This window comes from Bactrocera neohumeralis, chromosome 6 (genome assembly GCF_024586455.1).
Source record: "Bactrocera neohumeralis isolate Rockhampton chromosome 6, APGP_CSIRO_Bneo_wtdbg2-racon-allhic-juicebox.fasta_v2, whole genome shotgun sequence".
Classification (NCBI taxonomy): domain Eukaryota; kingdom Metazoa; phylum Arthropoda; class Insecta; order Diptera; family Tephritidae; genus Bactrocera; species Bactrocera neohumeralis.
Genome location: NC_065923.1, coordinates 76819924 through 76830487, shown reverse-complemented (window position 1 = coordinate 76830487; position 10564 = coordinate 76819924). Strand labels below are relative to the sequence as shown.

At 34.2% G+C, this 10564-nt stretch overlaps 4 protein-coding genes across 4 annotated transcripts; 1 reads left to right on the top strand and 3 right to left on the bottom strand.

Moving 5' to 3' along the window:
- Positions 1-21: 21 nt before the first annotated feature.
- On the bottom strand, positions 22-1728 carry LOC126762041 (ubiquitin-like-conjugating enzyme ATG3). The gene is made up of 5 exons (XM_050478520.1): positions 1479-1728; positions 1281-1416; positions 1030-1220; positions 643-969; positions 22-568 (listed from the first exon to the last, which is right to left on the bottom strand). Exons 1-5 carry the CDS (start codon positions 1548-1550, stop codon positions 287-289), a joined length of 1008 nt encoding a protein of 335 aa, XP_050334477.1. The 5' UTR covers positions 1551-1728; the 3' UTR covers positions 22-286.
- Positions 1729-2192: 464 nt separating this feature from the next.
- On the top strand, positions 2193-7017 carry LOC126761397 (kelch-like protein diablo). The gene is made up of 7 exons (XM_050477515.1): positions 2193-2734; positions 3167-3934; positions 3998-4567; positions 4641-4762; positions 4857-5046; positions 5177-5364; positions 5427-7017. Exons 2-7 carry the CDS (start codon positions 3221-3223, stop codon positions 5449-5451), a joined length of 1809 nt encoding a protein of 602 aa, XP_050333472.1. The 5' UTR covers positions 2193-2734; positions 3167-3220; the 3' UTR covers positions 5452-7017.
- A 377-nt stretch (positions 7018-7394) lies between these two features.
- Positions 7395-8320, bottom strand: LOC126761156 (protein PBDC1). The gene is made up of 3 exons (XM_050477112.1): positions 8211-8320; positions 8034-8141; positions 7395-7956 (listed from the first exon to the last, which is right to left on the bottom strand). The coding sequence occupies exons 1-3, from the start codon at positions 8220-8222 to the stop codon at positions 7567-7569; spliced, it is 510 nt and encodes a 169-aa protein (XP_050333069.1). The 5' UTR covers positions 8223-8320; the 3' UTR covers positions 7395-7566.
- A 752-nt stretch (positions 8321-9072) lies between these two features.
- Positions 9073-10066, bottom strand: LOC126762085 (60S ribosomal protein L26). The gene is made up of 2 exons (XM_050478580.1): positions 9972-10066; positions 9073-9615 (listed from the first exon to the last, which is right to left on the bottom strand). Exon 2 carries the CDS (start codon positions 9590-9592, stop codon positions 9143-9145), a length of 450 nt encoding a protein of 149 aa, XP_050334537.1. The 5' UTR covers positions 9593-9615; positions 9972-10066; the 3' UTR covers positions 9073-9142.
- Positions 10067-10564: the final 498 nt, after the last annotated feature.

Here is a 10564-nt window from a genome sequence, read left to right as displayed (position 1 = left end):
CATCGCTTGAAATGAAAGTCATTATTGTTTTTGCCATTTCTCGTGCATTTCAAGATTTAAGCTATATTTCTTATAATCCTATACTTTATTTTCAAACTATATATGATGTGCGGATTTTCTTGCAAAAACATATATATTTTAAAGTGGTTTAATAAATCATATACAAAAAATTTATTTCTAAGGCATAAGCAATTTTAGCAGCTTTCCAAGTTTAAATCTTATAATTAACTTTAAAATTGCCTATGTAGTGATCAAAAGCCTTGTTTCAGCACTATAAATAAATGGTTTAAGACATATTAAAGTTTTGAGTAAAATCGTATTCGATGGTCGGTATAACAGTTTGCACGAATTTCAAAAAAATAATCAAGTACATATGTACGCCCAGCTCACCGCCACCTTCTTCAACAGTTTGTATAATCTTTTTCATAATGTCAGCGTGACGACATGGGTGCACGCTAGCCATATTGGGTCCTGGCAAATGCGGATGGCTGTCCATTGTTACAGTCTTCTTAGCATGATCTTGCGAAACATCCTCGTACATTTGTTCGACAGTTAAAGGTTTTCGATTCTGTGTCAAGAACGTAAATAAATATTTTTCTTAATAAATAATATACATTTTTAATATAAAATAATATAACTAACCTCATCATAACCGACCACCCAAAGTCTTGGTGTTTGATAATATTTATCATAAGTAATATGCAAGTCATAGGTGCGTGTATGCAACACTGAATCGGTTGCGTCAGCACCTCCAGTAGCTGCTTCATCAGAATTTGATTTTTTTATTCCGACTTCCGTATCTAATTTACGTGTTGTAGTGGCCACAGAGGGATCTACCAATTGCAGCATACCACTTTCTTCAAATTCATCCATATCTATTGCCTCGTCATCTTCTTCGTCATCGCTATCGTTATCAATAAGTGCGGCGCCATTCGCACCTTTGTCTTCATCTGGAGTACGCATTTCATCCTAAAATTATAAAAAGACTTGCTATTATCATGGATGTAGTTAAAACTGTTGTACACATACTTTATTTTCATCGAATGTCAATTCACACACTTTTTCTTCGAGTTCTGCTGTGCCGTCTTCGTTTAGTTGATGCGTTTCTACCCAGCCACCGTCACCACCTTCCTCTTCAACTACAGTCTCCTCACCCACGTATTCCATTTGTCTACAACGCCTATAGCAAGGCACATTTCGAGTAATCAAAAATTGTTTGTCTACAAAACAATATACAATATTTGAACCACTGCGCGATTTATTATTTATATAAACAAAACCTTTAGGTAAATATGTTTTTGTTTTCGATTCATCACCGGCAGCCCACTGCCAAGTTGGACAATGATGCACCAAGTGATCTCCAGCGGCTACGAATTCTTCCGGCGTCAAAACACCTGTCTCTCGAAATTTAGATTCCTGTAAATTGTTATTATTGTTCAATTTTAATATGTAATTAGGTATTCAACTAAATCACACACCTTTAAAACTGGAGTAAGATACTCTGCCACATTAAGGGCTGTTCCTTTCACAGTGTTCAAAACACTTTGCATTGTTTCAAACAATTAAATTATACTTTCACTAGTCAACAATATATGAGTTATGTATATAATTAAATGGATTGAAGTTCAATAAATTATCACTATTTCCAATACTCGCATAAATATACTGTAGTGAAAGATTTTTATTTCCTCAACTCTCGCCGACCGTCTGGAGCCTTTCGTGAACTGTCACTCCAACCGCGTTGCCAACTTTATAGTGTTTATATACAAATTGTGAATACAGACTTTGTTCTGAAGGCAATTACATTAATTGTATATAATTATACAGTTTAGTTATAAATGATTTGAAAACATTTAAGTTAATGTAATGCATGAACCCATAATATTTATTTATTGGTTGTCATAAATAATTTTTGTAGGACTTGGGGAAACCCTGTATTTTTACAGAATAATTTTGTTATATCTCCGTTTACCAAACACTGGAAAAAGCTGACATATTTGAAACTATTTTTTATGATAATTTATAAAAAACTAATCTCAAATATTAGTGTTTCGAGAAATTTTAGTATTTTATTGAACATAGATTTTTTTCTTTTACAGCTAATATTTCATAATCAAGTAATAGTTCAAACAATAATTGTTTGCAAAATTGACTTTTGCGCAACCATGTCCGCCTTAGTAGATAATATCCGCAGTTGGCAGCACTATAAGTCGGATGTGTGTTGGTGTTGTGCAGTGAGGTGAATCGAGAAAAAGTGACGATTTTCTCAATTTATTGTGAAAATAATTGAGGAAACTAACATTTTTATATAATAAACGTAAAGATGAACTTAAATATAATAAATATACGTTATTAGGCGAAATTTTTCGCAAGACAGTGCGCTGTAGTGACGTTTGTAAAATTTTGCCTTGCAAAAACCTACGAAAGACAAGACAAAACGAAAGAAAAATAGCAGCAGCAGCAGAACGGTGTGGCACCAGCTTAGGGCGGCAGCAATCAAGCAGACGAATATTTTGGAAGGAAGGTCGGTCGATTATTTGACCGAGGGCAAAAGTAGTGTGCGAAAAAATAAAATTCGACGTATATTTTATATTTGTCGCGTTTCTAAAATTTTACAAATTACAATTTTCAATGCAACAGAGCCACTGAGATAACAGCGAAAATTGCCTTTTCGAGAATTGCCACTTGGAGTTGGTCGTGGTGTTTTGGGCTTGCCGTAGACAAAAACGCTAAGGTAAAAAAATACAACAATTGTTATACATATGCATTTTAGTTAGGTAGTAATTGTTAATTAGCTCAGAAAAAGTAGGCAAAGCTTTTCGTTAAACGATGGCAGTGGCATAGATACTTCATTTGTTGATTTTGGTCTGTTGTGTGGTAGGGCGAAGCTGTTGACAGCTGTTGTGGGCATAAACACTCAAATTGGATTGGTGGGCGAAGCAATACTTTTTGTTTTAGTTCTTTACACTAAGACATATTTGTGATATTTTTGGAGTTGAGACGTATAAAAATAGGTTACATACCAGCCGCATGCATTAAAAATAAAATGTACTTTATGTAAATATATAGAAAAATGTTGGTTTATTTTTAACATAAATACTATTATAAGTAGTAACAATAGTTCAACATAAATACGATTATAAGTAACAATAATATTGTATTACAGATAGACGCGGTGTGGGGTTGGGCTTCTGCCCCGCTGCGTTTAGCGGCGAACAGGATGGGCGATCCAATGCTGGCAGGAGCGGCTGGCAGCGCTGGCACTTCAACTGGTGCCATCGATCGTCCACCGTCTCCGGCACGTCTATCGCACACCTCGGAGAAACACCCCAAGGTTACATTATCTGAGTTGAATATGCTGCGACGCCATCGGGAACTTTGTGATGTTGTACTCAATGTTGGTGGTCGTAAAATTTTCGCACATCGCGTAATACTTTCCGCGTGCAGTCCATATTTTCGCGCCATGTTCACCGGTGAATTGGAGGAATCACGACAAACCGAAGTAACTATACGAGATATAGATGAAAATGCCATGGAGTTGCTTATCGACTTTTGCTACACTGCACACATCATTGTCGAGGAGTCTAACGTGCAAACTTTATTACCAGCAGCATGTCTACTACAACTTGTTGAAATACAAGATATTTGTTGCGAATTCCTAAAGCGACAATTGGATCCGACAAATTGTTTAGGCATACGCGCTTTTGCCGATACACACTCATGCCGGGAGTTGTTGCGCATTGCCGACAAATTTACACAACACAACTTCCAAGATGTTATGGAAAGCGAGGAATTTCTATTGCTACCAGTCGGACAACTTGTGGATATTATTTGCAGTGATGAGTTAAATGTACGTTCTGAAGAGCAGGTTTTCAACGCTGTTATGTCTTGGCTGAAATACAATGTGGCCGATCGTCGTCAACATTTGGCACAGGTTGGCTTATTATATACTTTTGCTTTCAAAACAAATTCATTATTATTAAAATATTATATTCAGGTTTTGCAACATGTACGTTTACCGCTGTTGTCACCAAAATTCCTCGTTGGTACTGTTGGCTCTGATTTGTTGGTGCGTTCAGATGAAGCATGCCGTGATCTCGTTGATGAAGCCAAGAACTATTTATTATTACCACAAGAACGTCCACTAATGCAAGGTCCACGCACACGCCCACGTAAACCCACACGTCGTGGTGAAGTATTATTTGCTGTTGGCGGTTGGTGTTCAGGTGACGCCATTGCCTCCGTAGAACGTTTTGATCCGCAAACAAACGATTGGAAAATGGTTGCACCGATGAGTAAGCGACGTTGTGGCGTCGGTGTTGCCGTACTCAATGATCTACTCTATGCCGTTGGTGGACATGATGGACAAAGCTATTTGAATAGCATCGAACGTTATGACCCGCAAACCAATCAATGGTCTTGTGATGTCGCGCCAACCACCTCCTGTCGCACTAGTGTTGGCGTGGCCGTCTTGGACGGATTTTTGTATGCCGTCGGCGGGCAGGATGGCGTACAGTGTCTGAATCATGTTGAACGCTACGATCCTAAAGAGAACAAATGGTCAAAGGTGCGTGTGAATTGCTTTAAATTTAAATTTTTATATGATGATATATTAAATAATTTTTATTTCGAAATACAAGGTCGCACCTATGACAACTCGCCGTTTAGGCGTGGCCGTAGCCGTTTTGGGTGGTTATCTTTACGCCATTGGCGGCTCTGATGGCCAATGTCCACTAAACACGGTCGAGCGCTATGATCCAAGGTGAGCTCATAAGAAATGTAATATAATAAATATTATTGGTACCTATAACAAATATTCCCATATAATAAAAATATTTTATTTTTATTTTATTTAGACAAAATAAGTGGTGCGCTGTTAACCCAATGTCCACACGTCGCAAGCATTTGGGCTGCGCCGTCTTCAATAACTACATATACGCTGTCGGTGGACGTGATGATTGCATGGAATTATCATCAGCTGAACGCTATAACCCGCATACAAATACCTGGAGCCCCATTGTGGCAATGACTTCGCGTCGCAGCGGTGTAAGTGCAATTCGGTGACTAAAGCAATGTAAAACAATAAAAAACGTTAATTTCGGCTCCTCACAGTTGCTTTCTTATATGCATAGATTAATATGAAACATTCCACTACAATATATTTATTAATTATTAGGTTGGCTTGGCCGTGGTAAATGGGCAGCTATATGCCGTTGGCGGTTTTGATGGCTCGGCCTACTTAAAAACAATTGAAGTTTACGATCCAGAAACCAATCAATGGCGTTTATGTGGTTGTATGAATTATCGTCGCTTAGGTGGTGGCGTAGGTGTGATGAGAGCACCACAGACTGAAAACTATATGTGGTAAGTTTAGTTTTACTTGATTTTATGCAAAAATTAACAATATTTATTTTTTGCCTTTCTAGGATACGCAAAGATTCCGTTGTTTGATTGAATACCGAAGTGTGTTATTAAAGCCGTGGCCACGCCATAAACATTTAGCGCGTTGCTACGGTACATTTTAAGGCTTTTAAGCTTAAATTAAATTCGTAAGCAGAGTAAATATATATTGAAAACTACAAACATAAAGAAAAAATCGAATAACCTAATTAAAACTAATTATAACAAAAATTATATATATATAAACAGAAAACAAAAAAGTAAAAAAAAACTATTGCGCATGAATTCCATTTACATTAGAACAAATGAAATTCATTGTTTGCCGCTTGCCTGTGATGATAATGTGGATTGTGAAATTGTGCGAGTGGCCGTCATGTTGCGCTTAGCCAAATTTCACTTTGTAAAAATGATAACCAAACATTTCCACATAGCTGTTTGGAACAGCTATTTGTCCCGTGCACTGCAACACAATGCTGAAACACAGACACAATAAACTAAAACAAAAAAAAAATGCAATTGCTTGCGCGGTGCACGGGACATGCAAAACAATTTTTTTTTTTGTAAACGAATAAAACTGCAATATTACGAGAGTTGTAAAGTGAAAAAATATTGAAAGATGGAACTAATTTTTAAAAAAGTTGTAGGAAATTAAGGGTATAAAAATTTTAACTGCCTTCTAATTGCAAATAAAAATAAAAAATAAGAACATTTATTTAATTTAATAAATAAATAAGCCTATGACCAGTATCCATTAGAAGTTATAACACGAAAATATATTGAAATATTTTACTAATGCATAAAAAAGCACCACTTCAAATGCAATGTTGTGCTAAAATAATTTTTTATTTAACCTTACTTTTTCTAATGTTGTTATATATACTCGTATATACATATATTAATTTTGAGAATGCTAGTGATTTTTCTAATTTGCAAATTTGCACTTTAAGCTCGCATTGATAAATTTATTTGTTTTCTCTTTAATAAAGACCAAATTTATTTAATATAAAAATGAACCTGAAGCTGGCAGCTCCCACTCATAGTATTAAGCCACTAAATACATGTTAAAAATAATAAAAAAATAAAAAACCAAACGAATAAAAAAAAGTAAACAAATAAAAAAAAAGCAAATAAGTAAAAATAATTAAAAAACTATTTAAAAGCAAGCGTTAAGAACCAAAAATATATATATGTAAACATATAATAATTTATTACCAGCTAGTTTTAATATAATATTGGTTTTTAATCCGCCTGAATTTGCTTTTCGAAAATATTCTTTTTTTTTTGTGAAACGTAAATTTGTTTTAATTTTAGTTAAACTGCATTTCTCAATGAATTAATAAATAAATATATGTATTGTATGTACGTAAGAGTATTTGTATAAGCATGCACCACATACCACATGTGTATGTGTATGTACGCATGTATTTGTAAACTTAATGAAAACATTGTTCTTTGCTGGAAATAAAATGTTGAGAACTAAATTAAGAATTTATTAATATAATATAATATATTATATATAATAACTAAAAAGTGCGTAATGCTGTAGAATACCTTGAAATCGAGTTCTACTGTGACGAAATTAACGAATATATTAATAAATAACTGGACAAAACATTATTGATGGACAATGAGTTATTTCATGTGTGAAAAATATAATATTCTGCTTTTAATTTACATAAGTAAAAAATGATATTTTAGTTTGAATGAGAGCTCCACTCTATAACCTCAAATACTTGAAATAATTGGCGATGGCGATTACTAAGTTATACAGTACATTTGCTTACATTCCTCTCCATCTAGAGTTCTCACGAAGTTATCTCATCCGATCTGTAGTTCTGTGCACTGATAAAAAGGTTATTTAAAAAGGAAAGAACAAATTTTATGAAATCTTTATCTTGTTTTGATCGTTTAGTTTGTACAGCAGCTATAGTACTTCGATCTGAACAATTTCTTCGGATATTGCATCGTTGGCTACGACAAAAATACACACCAAAATTCGTAAAGATATCTATTTGAATAAAAAAGTTTTCCATACAAAAACATGCTTTAGCATGCACAGTTTTGTATTGTTTGTTTTGTATATTTTTCCCACTTATGAAAATATAAAATATATATATTATTATATATCTATGCCATTGATTAGTTATATTTCTATTTTCCTAAAATCTACGTTTCTTGCACTTCGCCCGGCACCAATTCTTCCGCAACTGTGGTTCGTGGTGGAGGTCGAAATTTACGATGTACTTCATCATTTAGTCCCTCGCGATTACGTGCAATTTCGATTGCTAAAAACTGTATACGTACAACAAGTAGTGAATTTTCGGGTGAAAATTCTTTGGATGAATCGGACCGTATTAATGTACCATAAGCGTAATCATCTAATTTATTGAATTTTTCCGCAAACGTGCGCCAACGAATTTTAGCATCTTCTGATTTCAGCGTATCATCCGTTATCAGTTCTAATTTTAGATCAGGAAAATCTTCTCGAAATGCTTGGTATATTTGATCATCATATGGGGTCAGGTGCAGGCATGAAGGGTGCACGCTTGTGAGTAGCTTCAATGAAACAATTCAAAAATAATACTCATTCTTAAGCCATAACTATTATTATAAGAGTACTGCTTAATACTTACATTGAAATATACTTCAGCGTGATCCATTGCCTTTAAAGCCCACATTTCTTCAACCAGCTCATCATTGCCGAATTCCTCCGCGGGCCGCGACAATAATGAGGCACCTTGCTAAAATTGTTTTCCATTATTTAGATTTGTAGTATATAGTTACTTCTCAAATAACAAAACAGTATTTACCATCATTTCCATTTTTGAAGAAAGCTGCTTTAAATATTGTACAAAAACTAACTAATCAATCAGTAGATTACAATGTGTGTGCTCAGTGATGAGGATATAAAGTCGATAATTTTACATCAACATCGATATATGTATGACGGATATTCTCATATCGATAAGAATGATACATACACTCCGCGTCATTATAATAGCGCCACCACACTTTCGTTCAAGTTAGGTTTAGTAAAAATTTACAAAAAAAAATTTTTTTAACATTTAAGTATAATATTTTACAAATATTCTCTGAAAATTTGAAGTTATTCAAACAAATACTTTTCAAGTTATTTGATAATTAGCAAAATGTTCATGGGCGGTTGAAAAAGTTCGTGTAAGACTTCATATGCTTTTTTCTCAAATCTATGTTTTTTGAACTGGTAGTTCGAAGACCACTCGGTGGATTTCAATGAAATGTAGGCAGCTTTTTTTTTGTAAACATAAAAAACTAGTACCTGATCGAATGCCAATTTCGATTTTTTATAATTTGGAGCCAATTAGTTATTTAAGGAAAAACATGTTTTGAGTAGGCACTAGATTCTTTTGTCCGATTGATTTTAGATGAATCTCCAAGAGATGGTCACTGCATGTAGCCTCGGTTGGAACTGGGTCAATAAAAATAGCCATTACAGCCACAATTATATATATATTTTTTAAATTTCTGTCAAGTCGAAACTTTACTAATTGATGGCGTTATTTGTTTTATAAAAAAAAATTATTGGTTTACGCTTATGGAAACAACCGGCTACCTAGTTTTTCAGACTTCATTACTAGCCAATATTAAATAACTTTGAAAAACACACACACATTTATATAAAACAACGATCACTTTCCATTTTTTGAAAGGAAGATTTATTTTATTCTAAAGTGGTATTCTTATAAAGATGAACTGCAAATGCTTAGGCTGTTTCCATAGGTTGCGCAGCAGTTTCCTCAGTGTATTTGCCCTTATCTTTGCCCAATGCCGCCATGCGTCCCTTGCCGCGACGGTCCAAAATTGCTTTACGGTCCTTGTCCAATTTCAATTTGACAATCAAGCAATTGGAAGGGTGAATACCAACATAAACATTGGTACCGTTGGCATTTTCACGCTGAATCTTTTCGACGTACACGACGAATTTCTTACGATACGACTGCACTACTTTGCCCACCTGGTTACCTTTGAAGTGTCCGCGCACCACTTGCACTTCATCATCCTTGCGAATGGGCATAGAGCGAACATTGTACTTTTGACGCAACTCCTTCGAAAGTGGAGCCGACATCAAACGACGACGGATGTGTGAGGGAGCCTGGAAGTGACGCTTGCGGTTCTTCCTGCGCGAAGAGGTGACAAATTTGTTTTGTTTCATGGTTGCACACGCTGTTGTTTACCCTGTAAAAAACAACAAAAGTTAATATCTTTAACTTGAATAGAAACACCGTAACAATATGCTTAAAACTATTTCCAAATGTAAATATTTGCTTCTCAAAGTGGCACAAACTTGAACAAACTAGAAGAGAGTTAAATTTTCGCATATCTCATTGGGAAATTTCAATGGTTTCGCGCAAGGCACATATTGAAGATTCATTTGGCGGTAGGCAATGAAATACAATATTAGCACGCGAAATAGTAGGAATTTCGCAAAATTTACTCATCTACGTCGTTAAGTAAATTAATTTCATTTCATATAATTTATTTGCCGCAAAGATGGAGAGAGATTTATAAAAATTTTATGGAGCAAAACTTACACCAAACTAGTCGCGTAAAAACAACAAAAAGAAGGAATCTGACAATCAAATTGTCGGAAGTACTAAAAATTTGGTGAAACGTCAAACAAGTATGTTAACATGAAGTTAGCTGCTGTTGCCGTTTATAGGCTCAATCATGTTATTAATATGCTACAGAACTTATCAATTTATTAATATTATTATTTATGTGAGAACATTTTGATGAGAAACTGCAAAACAAGAAGCTGCTAATGCTTGCATAAGAATTTTTAATTTAAATAAAATTTTGAAATTTAAATAAAATTTAAAAAATCAAGAAAACAGCACACTGTTAACCCTTGCCTAGGATTTTTAATTTGAACACAATTTTTAAATATTCCGTATGTATTGGAGATTATAGATTTTTTTTAGAATTTGTTGTTATACGTCAGCCAGGGTTGCACATTTTTTAATTAAAAGTTTCTGAATTGATTTTTAATTTTTTTGTAATTAAATTAATAATTTAGTTAAAAAATAAAATTTTAGTTTTTAATTCCGGTTAATTTTATAATTAAAGTTGTAAAATTAATTTTCAATCCCAAAATTTTAAGCCGAATTTGGTATTAAAAATTTAT